General features: G+C 36.6%; 1 protein-coding gene, 1 long non-coding RNA gene and 1 pseudogene across 4 annotated transcripts; 2 read left to right on the top strand and 1 right to left on the bottom strand.

Moving 5' to 3' along the window:
* Window positions 1-4,213: 4,213 nt before the first annotated feature.
* On the top strand, window positions 4,214-7,501 carry LOC147496827 (uncharacterized). Of its 3 annotated transcripts, XR_015196666.1 has the most exons (6): window positions 4,214-4,694; window positions 4,782-4,839; window positions 4,938-6,538; window positions 6,724-6,801; window positions 7,011-7,091; window positions 7,214-7,501. It is a non-coding gene; the product is annotated as an uncharacterized LOC147496827 (long non-coding RNA). The 3 variants fall into 3 exon arrangements; XR_015196667.1 differs by having other exon boundaries at window positions 4,215-5,813; window positions 6,397-6,538; XR_015196665.1 differs by having other exon boundaries at window positions 4,222-6,538.
* Window positions 7,502-11,999: 4,498 nt separating this feature from the next.
* Window positions 12,000-14,650, top strand: LOC147496826 (purine permease 3-like). The gene is made up of 3 exons (XM_086559693.1): window positions 12,000-12,398; window positions 13,084-13,514; window positions 14,238-14,650. Exons 1-3 carry the CDS (start codon window positions 12,056-12,058, stop codon window positions 14,538-14,540), a joined length of 1,077 nt encoding a protein of 358 aa, XP_086415819.1. The 5' UTR covers window positions 12,000-12,055; the 3' UTR covers window positions 14,541-14,650.
* Window positions 14,651-15,896: 1,246 nt separating this feature from the next.
* LOC147496825 (bifunctional aspartate aminotransferase and glutamate/aspartate-prephenate aminotransferase pseudogene) lies at window positions 15,897-17,929 on the bottom strand (annotated as a pseudogene).
* Window positions 17,930-19,044: the final 1,115 nt, after the last annotated feature.

Here is a 19,044-nt window from a genome sequence, read left to right as displayed (position 1 = left end):
AGTCAGAAAGTGGCATGTTCTCAACGTCCACTAGAACCTAGTCTACAATAGATTTCATATTCAACAAATCATCTGACTCAAGCATGGTCTGAGGGTCCAACTGGGGCGGATTACCATAGGTGAGGTAACCGTCCCATGTACGATGTAGATTAGATTCGCGATACTGGACTTATTTTAATTTCTCATCTTTGCTTGAGGACAAACAAAATGTTGTTTGGGGGTGGTTTGATAAGAGCCTAAAACTATAGTTTTAACCCCTTAATAATATTACATTTAGACCAATTATGTTTATAATAAATAAGAGTTAATACTGTTTACGTACTTTTGTGTATTTCAGGTATTAGAGTCAACTATGTGAAGAAATATGTCACTTTTGCAAGAGAAATGAGCAAATGTTGGTTGCTAAGAAGTTCTATGGTTAAAGCCCAAGTTTCAAGGAGAAAAAAGCCTTTTTAAAGCACAATCAAAGTCAACGCGGACAGAAATAGAGCATAAAAGTCAATATAACTTCTGCAGGACAAATCTTTGGACTCAGACCTCAGAATTGGGCCTATTATATGTCAAAATGACTGGCTCGGAAAGAGCTTTCTAATGGTCTAGGCCGTGATCCAATCAGAGGAGTAAACGTAGATGAAAAGGCTATTACAATAATTTCCAGCAGAGAAACCCTTTTTGGACTTAAGTAATTAGGTTTTGGGCTTGATTTAGTAACCCAAAACATAGCTCCAAAGCCCATGCACGAAATTATAAACCTAGTCCTCTCCTATATAAAGAGGATTAAGGCAAAACTCTAAAGCTCTCCATTCTATTAGTTAGAATAATTTAGCTCTATCTCTCCCACTTAGTTTTAGTTTAATTAGGGTTTAATATTTGAACTCCTACCTCTTCTCTTTAGTTTAACCTAGTTTATGTTTTATTAGCCTAGACACCATTAATACAATTCAAGTTATTTTCAATACAAGTATTCTCTTAATTATGTTTTCTTTTTCTTATTATTATTTATTCCATGATAGTCTAATGAACCATAGCTAAACCTCCATTTGAAGCTGTGATGAAGACTTGATGTGTTAGTTTAGAATAGTTGTGTTTAAGAGTTTCAATTCTAGAGGGTAGTTCATTCACCATGAGAATGGGTTTTAACTTCTTCTCATGCTAATTATTAGTTGGTTAGAGATGTCATGAATAATTAGGGATAAAAAGACCTAACCTTTATGTTAAACCTTGTGTGAAAACATAAAGATTAGAGTTGTAACAAACTCCATACTAGCATGTTAGGGATTAATCAAGGTGGATTTCAAATCTCCCTAATTCTTTCTTATGTTCACATCTTATTATTTAATTGTCATAGTTCAATTTAGAATATATTAAATCATAGTCATTGCCATATTAGTTATATTTAGAATAATTACTCTCAAGTTGTGGAATTGTTAATCACTAGTAGAATTAGTTATGTTCTAAGCAATTAGGAGTGGAACGAATTTTGACTTCAGTTTTATTATATGATAATCGAGAGTAGAAATTTGATAACAATAGATTAAGTAGTTTTTACTTCTGCCTAGTTTAATTCGCTAATAGGAGTAAAAGCGCAATTTTAATTCTATCAAAGCCCTTGTTGCAAATGGTCAACGCAATCGTACTCCGCGAAATGAGATTTGGATAATAAATCACACATTTGTGATCTTAGTTTTTCTTTCTCATCTTTGCGTGAAGACAAACAAAATATTGTTTGGGGGTTGTTGATTAGACCCCAAATGTGCATATTTATCCCTTTACATTACTGCATTACAGTCTTTCTTACGTATAATAAACAGACAACTCGTAGCTTTTACTACCTTTTGTGGGTTACAGGCTATTTCAGGCTACTTATCATAAAAAATACATTTTAGTGCCAAAAGGAGCTCTATTAACGCTTCTTAAGAAGACTCGAGCTTATATGAAAAAATGCTGAAAAGTCAAAGTCAACGGTCAATAGTCAATAGTCAATAACTCAAACCCAGAAGACTTAAGATTATGTCCTTAACTCAGAAGACTGGAGATGATGGCATTGTTTTAAAAGTAGCCTTGCTGAAACCCTAGCTTGCTCAAGAAGAAAGAAGAAAAGAAAAGGCATAAAGGAAAGAGGAAAAGTAAAAAACAAATGTGTGAGGTGTCTTAATTGTAGAGGGAGAGGGCAAATCAGTCATTGTAAAAGTAGGAGTATAAGAGCAAAAAGTAGAAAGAGAAAGCATTATCCAATTCTTGGTTTGACAACCCAAGAATTGAGATCAATTTTATCATGCTTTCTTAGATAGATTTATATTATTGCAATTTATTTTCTTGTCTTGTTAATTCATTTTATTTCAATCTTATTGCTTTCCTTTGTTTCAAGTTCTTCATTGCATTCAATACTTGTTTTCAATATTGTCATTTCAATCAACTTGTTTTTAAACTTTCCTTGTCATTTAAATCCAAAGAAAACAAGTCACACTCATTTGAAGACATCAAATGAGTGTGACTTAGTAACAAAGTCATCTTCTTTCCTCTCTTTCATTTCATGATTTAATCCCACAACCAACTTCAATATTTTCATTGTTTTCCCCTTTATAAGCAACTTGTTTTTCAATACCCTTTAGATCTAGAACAATGAATAAGAAAAGTTGAAGAAGTTTTTGTTTTTCACTACAACAAATTTGACATATGACATCACTAATTTTACATCACTTTCAGTGAAGTGATGTCATATGAAAACTATGACATCACTTTTCTCAGCATGTGATGTAATAATTATCACAATTTTTTTTTAACATCACTTATTTCATAAGCTGATATAGTAGAGTTGTACAACATCATTTTAATAAGTGATGTTGTGATAGTGATGTAGTAACACTTCTTTATGTCACTCACCGTGTCACTTATAAAGTGATGTAATATCCATGTATTCAACATCACTTTAAAGGTGTTGTTACTCACCGTGTCACTTATAAAGTCATGTAATATCTATGTATTCAACATCACTTTAAAAGTGACTTTGCCAAGTTTTCGAAATCACTTATAATGTGACTTCCAGAAGTGTTATTATTAATATAGCTCATCTTAATTAAGTTAATTAGTTAGAAAAAAACCATGGAAAAAAATTAGGTTAAGGTTACATAGAAATGAAACAGGGTGCACGCTTGGTTTGCTAGACTAGCCGCCCTTAAACAAAAAATAGAAAATAAAAAACCTCTGGACTCTTTTCTTGCACCAAAAATAACCCAACCAAAAATTTCGATGCCATCCAAAAACTGGAATAATTGGTGCTATATCACAATATATGGCATGATTTTGTACTGTAGCACTCAACACTTTTCTCAAATCAGTTCTTATCTCTTCTCAAATTCCCACCACTATACCATTTGTGTGTCAAAGCCATGAAATCCTGGGATTCGTCGGAGACTGTGACTGTTTGAGCCGTATATATTTGTCAAATTTCTCTTTTTTCTTAATTTCCTTCTCTTGGTTCGTAATTCTAGTGTAATCTAGTTTGAAATTTTCTATGTTTGTTGCAAATTTTGAAACTTTACTCTTGATTAATAGAAGGGTTGGGTGGATTATTTTTTTCATTTTGTGTGGGCAAGTAGGAACAAGTTTCGTACTTGATTTCTATCTTCATATCTGCTTAGTAAAACTGTTCTTTTTTGTTGTTTTTGTGTTTTTGGAATAGCTTGGTATAGATTGAGTGGTGTTTGTTTAATTTGAGCTATGGATGGATTTAGTTCATGGTATAGCTTTGTTTCACTAGGATGTTGAACAAGTTTTGGGTGGATTATAATATCACTCAATGGCCAGATGAGGAAGCTCTTCTGTAGATTTGCTTCTATCATCTGCCATTGTTATGTATGTTCCTCTTGTCATCTTCTCCAATTTTCTCTTTTGTGTTAGTGCAGTGTGACATCGCTGATGAACCAGGTAAGGTCACTCTCGATCTGTTTACTTTGATTTTGGTTTCCTCTCAGTCTCACTTTTGATTCTTGATTAAAAAAGGTTGGTTTTGCTTTTCTGCAGATTGAAAATTGGATGGTATTGGTTGTTTTCAGAGTGATTCTCATATATTTCCTTAATAAAGATCTCAATCTTACTAGTGCACCATTCACCTCTCGGCCCTGGTTATTCAAAGGTTTCCATCGACATTGCAATTCCAAAGGATGCACTACTCGTTAGGGGAAATAGATATTTGAAGACAATAGAAGATGTTGTGGGTAGCTTTGTGGCTTGGCCAACAAATTCTATATTAAAGTCTTGATGTGATGTTTACACCTTTGGGGTGCTTGAGTTTTGGTGTTTGGGAACACTGCCTAAACTTTTAAAACTTTTTATTTCCTTTCATTTTTTTCTATTAATGTATTGAAGGCTATCTAAACTTCGAAGTATGTTATTTACTTTTGTTTTGGAAGTCTGAATGGTTGCTTCTTTTGGTTATTTATTAATTGCTCATTTTAAAGTTTGTGTAATTGAATGCTACATGTATACTAACTGCTGTTGATTTCAACTTACAGGCAACCATTTTTTTTAACTCCACCTGTGTAAAGCTATAGCTTTACATTGTCGGTCCCAAGCCCGAGTAAAGGAGGAGGGGAAAAGGGAAAATTGAAGAGAAAGCTGATGATGGAGTGAATGATGCCCCTGCCCTTAAGAAGGCTGACATGCATGGAGTGAATAGATGTCTTGATGTTGGTGTAAGTATTGGGCTGTGCTTCTTCCTTGGGAATGTTGTTGCTATATCTATGTAAGTGTAATATAGGTCATATTATCTTTTGTTCTAGAGCGATGGCTATGAGTAATTTGCATCAGGTGACATCATTGGCTTCAATTCTATTCTCTGTAAGAATCTTCTTTGTTAAGTATAAGCCACAGAAGCAAAGTTATTCTCAAGATCTATCAAATGAGACTGACGTAAGTAAATCTTGAATTCTTGATAGCTAGCATGTGTACAAGAGAGGAAGGCTTAGGAGAAAAAGAAAAGAGAGATACATGTGGCGGCCATAGTGTTCACACTTCTACGTGAGTATAAAATTTTATGCTATGATTAATAAGGAGGGGTGGTCAATTACAGAAAGAAGATTTTCATTCATAAGTTTCCATTTCAGTGGGGATGGTTTGGTAGCAGTTTTTAATTCTTTTTCTTATATTAATTTAATAGCTAGAGTTGAATTACTTGTTGGAGTGGGTATTTATATATTCTAGAGAAGGGAGAAACAGGAGAAGGGGGCGCCACTTGCTTTTCCAGTAATGGTGATGGGCGGCTCAAATGAAAGTACCAAACATTTCTCAAGGTGTTTATGCACCAAGTAAATGTTTTGTGTTTCCATTTAATTTGTCTGCTTTGGGTACAATACTATTAGCTATGTCCACTAAATATAAATTTTATTGTTTGTGACATATTATTCTTAGTACGTCATATTGATTAGAATGTTATTATTATTATTTTTTATAGCCGGATCAATTGCTATAGCTCTTTTTGAAATAATGCAAGTGATATTTAATTGGTTGTGATCTAGATCTACTTTTATTAACATTAAGAATATTTGTATTGTTATTATTATCACATATTGAATGAGGTCTACTTCTATATTAATACATCTTTGAGAATGTCGCCACGTACAGTATGGTAAGGCTCAATCACAGAAAGAGGTAAATAAACTCTTTTATCTACCATTACATTTTGGATATTTGTTCAACTATTTATTGCTCCTTGACTTCGTATCTAATGTTGAGCATCGGAGGATAAACGGATAGGGACGAACAGGTCCCTCACTATCGAGATCTATAAGGTGAATACATACTGAAGAATCAAGGTGAAACTTCAAGAAACAAAGAAACATCTTGAAAACATAGCGGATTGTTAAGTAACATTAATACTAGTTACAAGTAGTGGCTTTCTATTTCAGTAAATTAATATTAATTCATTTTATTTTTATGTAAATTATTGCATTTTAAATTGCATGACTTAACTTTTATTTCAAATGTGTTGTACAACTATTTCCAAAATTTAGTTAGGACGTCAAGGAGTGACGTGCAAGTGTGAAATGCCGATTTAGGTAAGAAATCGGTTAGCGGTAGATATGTTTTGGTTTTCAAACTATGTAAAGTTATATATAACTTGGAAGGGTTGATATATGAATATTAGATTATTTTGATTTTCAGGTTATGACAGGTTTTGAGTATATGAAATGTTAAAGATACAAAGGGAACTCTGCTTGATTTTTTTGTAGAAAAAAAAAATATGATGGTTTATCGTTTATTTTAAATTATTAATATTGAACATAGTCTTATTAACGCCTTGAAATCTTTATTTTATTTTGGGGCGTTACAAGAGGAGTATGTAGTATCTAAATAATGTGTTATTTCCAATTAGTATTCCTGATTTTGGCAATGCAGGTGGTGTAACCAGTGTCAATACCATTTTAGGAATTTTGGCAACCATACCCAACCCAAGTTTACATGATCTGCAAGTATATGGGATCGTTGTGACCATTCCCCGTCCTAGTTGCTAGGATGATTGCAGACCAATAATTGGAAGGTATGTAAGTATACAAATGGGCATTCTGAGCATTTTCCAGTGGCATTTCCACCAGTTGTGATTTTTCGTTTTGAGAATAGCTTTCACCAACTAAAGATTATCTGTCTTTCCTTTTCTTTAATAAGTTATCTTGGATTTTAGTTTAAGCAATAAAATTTTCTGACAAATGGTTCCAATCTTTGCAGAAGGAACTATAGGGTTGAGCTTAAAGACAATTTGAGTTCAGATCGGTATATGCAGTCTCCATCACAATCCGTATTGTGGTAAGCTTTCTGGTAGTCTCATGATGGTTAATCAATTGCATCATTAATTTGAGTACTGTAATTTGGAAAAAGATTAGCATACTAGATAGGAGCCTGAAGCACTGGTGCAGCTTACATGCTATTGGTGTTACTGCCCAAATCATTAACAACTATTTAAATGTTTTTTTCTGGGAAGACACAAATTTTAGATTACTCTGCTAGTGATGCAGGAAAATGGACGACAACATTTTTATTTTAACTCAACCTCCAACCAGCTTTTGGCACAGGACTGGACCTGATTTTGAACACAAGTAATTGTCTTATGTGGAACTTCCTTTGTCATTCAAGTACTATATTATGTGGATGTTCCGTCTGTTTATTTTCCTTGTATAAAATTTGCATTGATTTTCTAGTACAATGTTTCATACTGCAGAAAAAAGAAAACAGAGTGATTTGTTAGGCTGTGATATGTTCTTGGTTTAAATTGATTGCATCAAGCCAGGCTGTGATAGGTTCTTGGTTGGGTGATTGTGGTTCTCTTTGGCTCATTTCGGTACTACAGATTAGATTTTGTTGGTATATGTTGGCTCGTTACAATTTTTTGTATATAGTGTAATATTTGTAATTGGAGATGATATTTGTGTGAAGAATGTGATTTTAAGATACATTTAATCTTTATTTGATAATAAATGACTAGGAAAATAGTATTATATTGGGATGATATTGGCAATTTTGTTTTTTTTATTACTTTATTTTATTTTATTTTTTTATTATTTTGATAAATGGGACATCACTTTTAAAGTGATTTATAGAGTTATTTCACATCACTTTATAAGTAATTTGGAATTTGAATGAAACGTCACTTCCTAAGTGATGTTAATCGGCCTTATTGATTTCACTTAAAAGTGATGTTAAACGTTATAACATCACTTGTGAACATCGATTAAAAAGTGATGCAAAGTTATAACATCACTTGTGGACATCAATTAAAAAGTGATGTGAAGTAACATCACTGTGGACATCAATTAAAAAGTGATGTGAAGTAACATCACTTGTGGACATCGTTTAAAAAGTGATGTGGAAAACCCTGACTTTTCACGTCGCCACCATTCACATCACTCTAAAAAGTGATGTCTTATACTTTTGACATCACTTTTTAAGTGATGGGAAATGTCATCTATGTTGTAGTGTTTATCCATCAACTATTTTTCCCATCTTAAGATTTATGATGAAACTTCAACTCACAACATCAAGAATACTCACCATAAGATATCAATGACTTCACTTCTCCCACCTCAAAGTCACCATTCCCTAGCCCTACCAGCGGCGAGACTCCAGTCACATCAGCATATGCATATTTTCCCTCAGACAAATTGTAAACTAAGACATCTGTAGGACGAAGTGTCAATCTGCCCTCATTCGGATCTATGAGAAAATTGACAGGGGCTTCTTTCTTCACTTGTACCCCAGCCATCCAAAATGCGTCACATCAAATGTGTCCAACATGATCATGTTGGTATTTGAAATCGGGAAAGTGTCTACAATGTGTTGCATGATCTCCAAAGGCATCTAGTCTATTCTTTTTGCATACAAGACAAAGACCACCATCCTGGTATAAAAGGATCATGAGAGAGTACCAGAGAATAGCATGATACTTCACCTGTGACATACACTATCCAAGTCCCTCCATCGGAATAGCGAGTAGAAAATATTTTGCATGTTCTGACTGTAAGCATCCAATGACTACTTTCTGATGAGCAGATAACTCAAACTCTTTCTCAAAACCTGCAACAATTGTACCATAGAAAGCTTCCACCAAAACTTTTTGTGGTTTTGAAGGGAAGTTAGCATTCATAGCTAGAGAATTAAGGTTGAAATCAGGTAGACAGAGACGCAATGCACTGCTAGCATCATCAAGAATCTCACTCATAGGCACTGGGATACAACTCCTAAGAATGTGGTTTTGAAGCTCAGAAGTCTGAAAGAGGGAAGTAAGAAAATCAAATGCAGAGACATCAATGGCACAATAGATACATAACCCACCAAGATGCAAAGGAAGCGTCGCTAAATGCCACTGTAAATCACCAAAGTCAAGACCCTCAGAAACTATAATACTCTGAAAAACAAGGCGGAGATGCTGATCAAAAGTCTTAGTTGCCTCCCTAAAGAAGGATGGTGGACAAGTGTGAATCGCAAATTAAATACCAGCTTAAAGAGCCCGACACAAGCTCGTAACAGTGCTAGCTTGATCACATTGTGGATCCTCCAGTATAGCTAAACGGTCCATCAAAGTCATAGTTTTTTCAACACTCTTGCGAGTAACCCCTTTACAAAAAATGAATCAGTGCTGACTACCCCTCCAAGCAACCTAACCCCCTGCTGAGGACGGGATAAATCTGAAAGAAAGAGACCGGGAGTGGAATGACGTGGATCAAGTGATGGCCAAAATATCTTAGTTTTAGCCACAGTGAGGACCAGCCCGTAAGAAGGTCTTTCTTCCTGAATCATATACAAAGCTGTCACCACCTGTTTTGTATCCCCAATTAGAGTCTCATCATCTAAATATCAAGCCTGAAACAGTAACTCACAACTGGATTGGATCTGTAGAATCAGAAGGTGCAACACCAGTGCAAAGGATCACCTTGGTGGACTCCAGCCGCAAACCATATGTACTCATCCGCCAAGTATAACTTTGTAGGTTGACAATACAAATACTCGACCCAAGGGGCAATAGTTGGGCATCAAATGCGAACCTCTCTCAACATGGTAGTCTGATCAACCACGTTAAAAGCATTTTGGAAATCCACTAGCAACATAGAAAGAGATGTGATGTCACTGTTAGCATGTACCATGTGATTGACAACATGCAAAATTGCATCTGCTCCACTAGGGACACTGACCACATACTGGAAATCCTGCAAGTACCCTACCATATCTTTGGATACCCCTTTCATTGCAACCTTGGAAACAAGACTGCGCCAAACCATGCCTACAGCTATAGGATGAATGCCATTATCTGGCTTAAGAAGTGGAATAAGCAGAGCACTTGCTACGAATTTCGCTAACGGCTGTAGACATTGTCCTTGTAACCAAAGATTCACCACGGGAATCAAAACATCTAACAATTCAGAAGATATAGCTGCTATGGCACTACTCATAGCATCTAACAAATGCTGAGCATGAAGACCATCACGACCACAGGAAGTGCTTTTTGGAAACGACGTAATGCATGACAATAAGATGTCTCTCTCTACCAATAAATGGGGCTCAGCAAAAGGAATAGTTGGTCTCACAGGTAGTTGTCGAACCGGGTGTTTGTCGTCAAAAGTAAGTACAGTCTCTGTGGTATTGGAGGCAACCCCTGATGATGACAACACTTTTTCCGCTATAGCAAAATGTCTATCAACAACTTTATGTAGGCATCGATGCAAAATGTCCATCAGCATTTTTTTTTGTTTTTTCAAAAGCCTCCAGGGGGGGGGGGGGTCAGTAGACCCCTACAAATTTATTATTAATTATAAAAATATTGAGGGAGATGTAACAAGCCTTACCCCATTACAAATAGCAACACGTTCGTAAACGCTATAAAAATTAAAAAAACAAACATTACACAATCAACTCATACTCTTAGTTTACCGATACCTGACTTGTCGAGTATATATATAACAGCCTCTAGCTAACATCTCTGGGTAGACGATGAGCATTAGAAAAAAAATCTTATGACAATCCAAACTAGTTGCAAGCCTAGCTAAAGCATGTACGACACAATTACCCCCTCTGAACACATAAATAAATGAAGCATTTAAATAATCTGTCATTTGAATAACCTATAACCATGTTCGCCTTAGAAACTACCGTGGGGGGGGGGGGGCTACCCTCCATTGAACCAACCCAAAATAATCTGGGAATCCACCTATACACATGATTGATGATGTTCGTAACAAAGAAAGCAGTCATACAAAACCAAATCCTGTACCTCATTTGACTCTCTCGAGGTATATAGAGCAAATGTGATTTCGTAGGAATTTTCAATTACTAGTCAAATTTCACACGTTTATACATATTTAATCATGATATTTGGCGAATCTGGGTGTCTGCAAGGATATCCTAATTACGGTTTCATTATATTTTAGATTTAATCCAAACTCCAAAGTACGTACATCAGAATACCTACCTACATGTGTACAACTTGCTCAAAATAACGACTCAGACCCACAACCCCACTAGGATTGACGATTGAGGAAGAAATTTTTTGGCTATCTTTAAGTTAATGATCTGCATAGGGAGTGGGAGTGGTTAAGATATGACGTCCCATTTGTAGACAAGGTAATGCGAGATCAGATTAGAAACTTTCTGTCCAGAGCGCCTGATCAGTTCTCACGTGAGTCACTTTTTGGAATTCATGTATATAAAACAGGAAATTGGGTATAGCCGTATAGGTACACAACTACACATACACAAATTTTTTAAGTTTAGAGGAAATAACAAATTTTTTTTTTGTGTTTTTCCTCTATAAAAACTGAAATTTGACATCTGTCTCAAATTTCAGACTGACTTTTACAATTTTGACCTCTTTTATTAGTCCCAACTAAAAAAGCCAACTGCCAACAAAAAAAAAACTACGTACTAAATTAGGGTAATAGTGGGTTAATCAAAATAACTAACATTTATCCGAAATCTACAAAATTCCAATTAAAAGTGAGATGAATTTTTGGAGAGACCAAAACAATGTGAAAAACATCAACTTCAAAAACGGAAAAAATGTATGTTGATTACAACTAATTTCAATACAGCTTTAACAATTTAAAATATATCTCTGATAATTTTGAATAACATGTTTAAGCTTGATGTAATTCAAATTGTGAAAGGACAAATGATTTTTTTTTATAAGACAATTGTATTATTTGATTGCAGTACATCTTGGAGCAATACACATGCACCCTTGCCTGATGAGTGGCCTCGATTGACACACACACGTACAGCCTGCGCACATTAGATTTTTGTATTATTTATTTGTGGAAGAAATTAACAGTTACAAATAAAAGAGTAAAAAGGAGAAATAAGAAGTTTTAAAAACAGTTAATACACCCAAAAAGTGATGTGTTGTTAAAATTGGAGTAGAATCAAAAGATAATATTGCTTTTTCTCTAGACAAAAAGCACACTAAAGAAAGTGTTTAGAGCCCAATTTCTAGGTATATAAAAGCACGCCCGGTCTGGGTTCCTTTCTCTCAAAAATCCAAATCAGAAAGGCTAGCTAGGGCCTAGGAGCAATAATGTCTTCTTTCCTTGAGATTGAAGATGGAAATGAAGGCAAAACGCAATTGGATAGCCAAACGACAGTAAGACCAGCAAGAATTCGCATGAAATGGTTGCTCTTGTCGGTATATTGCACCTTAACTGCGTTAGGCAACATAGGAGGCCCAATGTTTCAAAGGCTCTATTACTTGCACGGAGGAAACAGTAAATGGCTCTCAAGTTGGCTTCAATCTGCGGGTTTCTTGTTCTTACTTCCTCCACTCTCTTTATTCTATTTCAGATCTCTTTTCTACCAAAAGACATCGATGGTTTTCTTTGATATGATAGAGTCCAAACTCTTAGTATGTGCAGCTGCGTTAGGTATGCTACAATACATTACGAATTCTACTCTACTTCATTAATATGTGTTGTAATAGGTGTTTCGCCCAGTCATGACTAAGGTCGAGTACTCTATCGAGCTATAGTGAGAGATCTGAGCCTCTAAGGGCCCTGGGTTTGCAGTCAGGTCGTACTTTCGAACTCTTCTGTGAATATTATAAAGTTAATAGACCTGGGTGTTACTTTTTACTTTCTTTGTCGTGCTTCGTGCGTAGGCTTAGTTTTGCTAAAAAAAAGTAAAGGAATTGGAAAAAGTGAACTGAATTGTGTTTTTCGGATGGAGATTTTGAGGATGAATCTGATAGGATATGAACAACACTCAGAAATTCAGCCCCACAGTGAGTATTAAACTGGTATGAAACGGGGACAAGGATTTTAATTCTAAAATTTGTAACCGTTAGTTAATGCATCAATATTATTGATCACGAAGTGTATCAAGTTCGCCAATTCTCACAGTTGGTTGCATTTTCTCAATCTACATAGTATTAACTGTGGGCATCCAACTCAATACCAATTAGTAATAAGTGGTGTGGTCTAGGAATTATTTGTTGATTAGCTAGGCTTTAGACTCCTAATGTAAGATTACTAATCTCAACGAACACATAAGTTTGTCGAATGGGCGTACATTCCACTAATTTATAATATGTTTATATACACATATTTGCAGGTATCATGATTGGTCTTGATAACTACATGTACTCGGCTGGTTTGTCGTCCTTACCGGTCTCAACATCAGCTTTACTGTTCTCTACCCAACTGTCGTTCACTGCATTATTCGCCTTTGTTATAGTGAAGCAGAAGTTCACATTTTATTCCATAAACGCAGTTGTTGCAATGACTTTGGGAGCAATTGTGTTGGCTCTACACACCAGTGGTGATAGACCTCCTGGTGTTAGCCAGGGAAAGTACCTGGTTGGGTTCTTCTTGACATTAGGGGGTGCGGCATTACTCGGTTTGATATTACCACTACTTGAACTCACTTATAGCAAGAGCGAAAATCCCATGACTTATGTCACGCTTTTGCAATTCCAGTTCGTTGTGAATTTCTTCGCCACAATTGTTTGCACCGTTGGAATGCTCATTAACAAAGATTTCGAGGTACGTATTCTCGTTTCAACAATTCCAACTTTTGGTAACAATGGATTAGGAACTTTTTTTGAACCAAAGAATACGTAAAATTAAACCAATGTGTTTTGAAAACTGAACTGGTAATCAAACCGATTTTTTATTCAAATGGTTCAACCATGGTTCAATTCGGTCTGACCAATTCTTATTTATCTAACGAAGTTTTGATATGGTTAGTTTGGTGTTTGCATCTTCTAGTTTAGGTGCTAGGTTCAACTCCCCACATTAACAAATTTACTAAAAGTAATTATATGATATGGCAATTGTGGTCCAGCTTTACGTGTTTTAGAGCTAGACAGCCTTAGACTGGTTCAGTGGTGCAACCGTTGGTTTGGCCTAGACCGACGGCAATTTTTATCAACTCAAACCGCCAATATCACTAAACCTGGTTGAGGCTGGTTTAACTATTGGTCTGGTCCGATTTTCTAAAGACTCCATAAAACCCATCCGAGCCAAGTGCGTAACACAAGTTATAACTTCCTAAATCCTTAAATAGGGCTAGAGAGTTTCGAAGTAGCAACCTCCTTCAGGTAAGGAGTGGTGTACAACCATTGAGCTTGGAGCTCATGTAGACCGTTCTTAATTCGTACTAAGTAATCAAACCTCATAAATGAGAAAAAAGAACTTGCATATTGAAGTAGACTCAAGGCTGTAATGATAATATTGTTGGGCTCTAAATTGTACAAGATTGTGCAGACCATCCCAAAGGAGTCAAGGAACTTTAAAATCGGCAAGGTGAAGTACTATGAGATCCTTGTAGTAAGCGCGATATTTTGGCAAATAGCAAGCTTGGGAATAATTGGTGTAATACATTGTGCATCTTCTCTTTTTGCTGGAATTTTCACTTCCGTTTTGCTCCCATTTACCGAACTTGCTGCTGTTCTAGCATATAATGAGAAGTTCACTGGTGAGAAAGGCATGACCTTAGCCATGTGTCTGTGGGGTTTCACCTCTTATTTCATTGGAGAGCATAAAAAGTCTCGGACAAGTACTACTTAGTGTGGTATATGCACAGATCACAAACTTTACTGTTGTGATATTGTATTCTTTACGATGAAGATTTCCATGTATAAGCTTTGGTCAGAAATCAATATTATTATTTTTTTTTCCATGTTCTGTCATTGGGTAAATCAGTGGATTTTCTTTCAGACCAGGTAAACCCAGCCGGTTTTAATTAACCTCATTCTAGACCACATTTTTTTTTTGCTAGGTAAGCTAAAAGTATTAGAATTTAGGGAAGAATGTACAGGTACAATTAAGCCACAAGGAAAGCTACCTATTAGCTTGCTTTACAAAACGTGGCTATGCTTCAAATCTGAAATAGCTCACCATAGGATCCTCCTATTTATAAATATATGAATGGGGATTTTCCTTCATACAACCATACCTCAGTGTTCGGTAAAGGAGTGCCATACTTGTAGTACAGTTTAGAAATTAGTTTCTGTCCAAGTGGTGGACATGACGATATTACCAATCTTTTACTACCAGAATTTTGGCAAATTGGAACGGATAGGGACCGTTCCTGTTTGGTGTGTGCCAAAAATCAGTTAAAAATAAATTTGTTCATATTTTAGCGACGGACCTAAGAGGAACGGCTCCAGTCCGCTCCAAATAGGGAAAAATGGTGTAGTGTATTTCCTTACAGAAGTTCCATCTTTACTGAAGTTGCCACGGTAAGAAATTTGATTGGAAAGCAGCAATTGCAACGATTGAATCCGACTCAATCCATAGTTGATGCCAATCCCTCTCCACTGCAATTTCCACTCCATCCGCCCACCTGCGTTCAGCTATGTAGTTTGTTTCTACTCCAATATTTCGTTTATATACCAAAACTACTTCATTTGTTGAGTTTCTAAAAACACCTCCAATGGCTGCTGGTCTTGGATTTCCAAGAGAAGAACTGTCTGTATTCAGCATGAGAATGCTATCTCAGGGGGGTTACATACCATTTGCAGTCTTTGATTCTTGGAGCCATTATTCTTAATCTTGTAGCAACTTGCGAAGTCTTTAAGATGTCACTCTCCTGGGCATTTGGGCATTGGACATGGGTCTAATACCGTTTGTGTAGCTTAAATCAAAGAACTGAATGTTATAGACAAGGTAATATTAGTACTAATATCAAGGGGTGGTTTTAGTTTTCTTTGTTCGGATTCTAATAGTTTTTTATCTAAGAGAATTTTTTTTTAATGATGGTACTGGTTTGAATGATTTAAATGTCAAGGAAGATCAAATTGTGCTATTGAGAATGGGACTGGTATTGGTAGATATTGGTGGAGCCAGGGGCGGATCCAGGATTGTCATTCAAGGGTGGCTGCTACAACTAATATACACTACAAATTTTGTTTTTGGGATGAATTATACACTATTATAACTAGTATTTTTTTTTTCGACGGAAAAGTTGGGTGCCCCCCTCCCCCTGCCTATGCCTACCTGCCAGATACAATTATTAAGAAATGTGTGGTTTAATATATTGCATACCCTGCCAAAACCAACAGTTTCACCTCCAGCATATCCAAGTCCTAAAGCAGCAACTTTGGCTTTTTGTGAAATACTACTAGCACTTGAAGTAGCTTGACTTTGAATCTTCCCACAAGCTTGAACAAAATGTGTTGGACCAGTAAGGTACCCAAGTCTCCAACCAGTCATTGCAAACGCCTTCGAAAACCCATTAACAACCAATGTTCTCTCCCACATTCCAAGCAAAGAAGCAAAATGCTAATATGAGTAGCTGGTGCATAAACGATATGTTCATAAATCTCATCCGATAACACTAATAGCCTAGGATGTTTCGCGACTATTTTAGTAATCTCCTCCATAAGCTTTCTAGGATAAACAGATCCAGTTGGATTTGAAAGTGAACATAGAATAAGTACCCTCGACTTCTCATTAAGTTTTGATTCTAAAACTTTAGGATCCAACAAAAAGTTTATTATTCAAAGATGTTTCTACAATCACCGGATTTGCATAAGCCATTCTAGCCATTTCAGGATAACTAACATAAAACGGACTAGGAATTATAATCTCATCACCCGGCGAACAAACATCAAGCAATCCTTAAAGTACACTTTGTTTAGCACCATTACTAACTAAAATATGATAAGGTGTATAACTAATACCATTCTCTTCTTCAAGTTTATGACATATCGCTTTACGTAACTCAAAAGTACCAGCATTAGGAGTATACCTTGTATGCCCTTCACGTATCGCATTAATCCCCGCTTCAGCAATCACTTATGGGGTATCAAAATAGGATTCTCCAGCTGCTAAACGGATAACAGGTACACCAGCTTGAACTAGTGCAGTAGCTTGATCAGTTATTGCTACGGTTCTCAAAGGTTTCACATAATTCACTCTAGGACTCAATGTAGTATCGACTGTAAATGGTGTTCATACTATTTTTTTTTTTTTTTTTTTTTTTGGGGTGGGCTAACAAATTGGGGGAGAAGTTGACGAGTAGAGAAATGGTGAGAGGGTTTTAGAGTTTAGTCTGTTGGTTTTTTTTTTAACTGTTTTGACTTTTCACTCCATTTTATTTATTCTACTTCTTGGGCTTTTTCACTCGAGATATGTATGCATCCAATGGTGTCCCCAAGTTATCCCTATGAGATTATTGAGATATCCCAGGGACTGTCTGGCTTTATATCTTACTTCTTTAAAGAAAACGGGGGGCCACGTCATTAATTTTTCTTTTCTATTTTGTCTCTTGCCAAACGCCAATATTACAATTCATGCTATTTTGTTTTATTTTATTTTTATTTTATCTTTTTTAAAAGGATAAAATTGTAATTTCACGTCCATAATAAATTATTAAAGAAAAATAAACTAAATTCGGGTGGAGTCTACCACGTGAGAAAAAAAAAAAGAATTGCTAGGATTGATTACGTGGCGAAAACACGTAGAAAGAAGCTAGTATATGTAGTAGTTTGAGTTTTGTGCTTCATAAATATAAGGTGTGATTCGTCATCCCATAGAGGTATTTTTGTATCACTAGTGAGGGGTGGACAGTGGGCCTTGTCATTAGCTACCAAAACATTTTGTCTATTACCAAAATATTACATTATTAGCTCAAAATTTGCATTGTTTTAATTTTTCACAACCGACTAACTAGAGTAGGGCCTTCAATTCATGTACTTTCTAATGGGCTTGGGTTTGGGTTGGTTATCTAGGATCTGATATTCTGACTGAGTTTCAAGCTCGGGTTTGGTTTGAAGTTACTAAAAGTTCTAATAGGGCTTGGACCTCGGGGTAGGCCTCAACCGGTTCAAGTTAGGACTAATAAATCTAAACTCATTATCTTGCAAAATCTTGTGCCTACAACATAATTTGTTTGAGAATCCAAGTAGCTCACCGTACAGCTGCAGACATACAGTGCTCTTTCTCTCAATCATTTTAATACTAACCAAAAAGACGATGCTTGTATATGTACGAAAAATTAGTCAGATCTAAAATTTAGAAGTATAGTAACAATCGTGAGTTTTGTAGCGACCCAAATTATGACAGCTGGAAGATCAACGACAGATGGGCGTGGTAGCAGGATAGTAAGTGAAACAGGGAGCATCGTAACAAGGTCGCGGCTATGGGAGTATAGGGGAGAGAGGGAAGCACGTGAGACATGGGGTCGATAGATGAAAGCCGTGAGTCAAAGGTTGGATGAGCCTGGAGTCAGATAAGCACAATACCCGCGCGGCACAGGATAGATTATTAGACCCGCCGGTACTTACGGAAACCCTACATGTGGCGATAGAGAGACCGAGAGATTGGGGGACAGATGGACGAATAGGAAGGAAGCGAAGGGGGTATAAAGAGAACAATGAAAGAGAAAGAAAGGGGAAGAGAAAAGAGAATAGGAGGGAGGGGCAAAGATAAGAACAAAGGAGAAAAACTAGAGAGGGAAAAGAGGGTACAACATTTGGCGCCGTTTGTGGGGAGAGATCAAAGCAAATAGAGAAATGGCGACAAGGGTGAAGCGAGGAGTAGGAAGACCGAGAAAGGCGGTGGTCACTAAGGAGGAGGTGGAGTCAACGAGGAGTGACGGGAGGGAGCAAGGCGGTCAAGAGACAATAGTGTCAGATTCAGAGGAAATGAGTCTATTGCATGAGGAGATAGCGAGGTTGAGGGAAGAAAATGAAAGGCTTCGAAGGGAGAAGGAGACTATAAAGGAATCTAAGAGAGAGGCGTCGGAGTCGGAGAAAGAGGAGGAGGAGACCCCGAATCTGGTGGATAATGCAGGGATGGGACTCACAAAGGAGCAAGTCAGAGAAATGATTGCCAACGATCGGAAGGCGAACCTAGAGCAAGCCAAGGGTTTAGGTGGAGCGGCGAGCCAGGTGGTGGCGGGACTAAACCGCAACCCGTTGGCTGATGCGGTGTGGAAGTCTGAGGTTCCAAAGAGGTTCAACCAACCCAGGTTTGAGAGGTATGAAGGGAAGGGAAACCCGGCGGATCACATCCATCACTTTCGTCAGCAGATGCCGCTGTGGCAAGAACCACGGTATGATGGGCT

The sequence above is a fragment of the Coptis chinensis genome, chromosome 5 (genome assembly GCF_015680905.1).
Source record: "Coptis chinensis isolate HL-2020 chromosome 5, ASM1568090v1, whole genome shotgun sequence".
NCBI classification, from domain to species: domain Eukaryota; kingdom Viridiplantae; phylum Streptophyta; class Magnoliopsida; order Ranunculales; family Ranunculaceae; genus Coptis; species Coptis chinensis.
This window is presented reverse-complemented; position numbering and strand designations above follow the sequence as displayed.

Excerpts from the sequence above, each read along its gene's own strand:
- LOC147496826 (XM_086559693.1), top strand. The coding sequence starts at position 12,056 with ATGTCTTCTTTCCTTGAGATTGAAGATGGAAATGAAGGCAAAACGCAA. Across the intron at positions 12,399-13,083 it reads AGTATGTGCAGCTGCGTTAG|GTATCATGATTGGTCTTGAT; the intron begins GTATGCTACAAT and ends ACATATTTGCAG. Across the intron at positions 13,515-14,237 it reads TCATTAACAAAGATTTCGAG|ACCATCCCAAAGGAGTCAAG; the intron begins GTACGTATTCTC and ends AAGATTGTGCAG.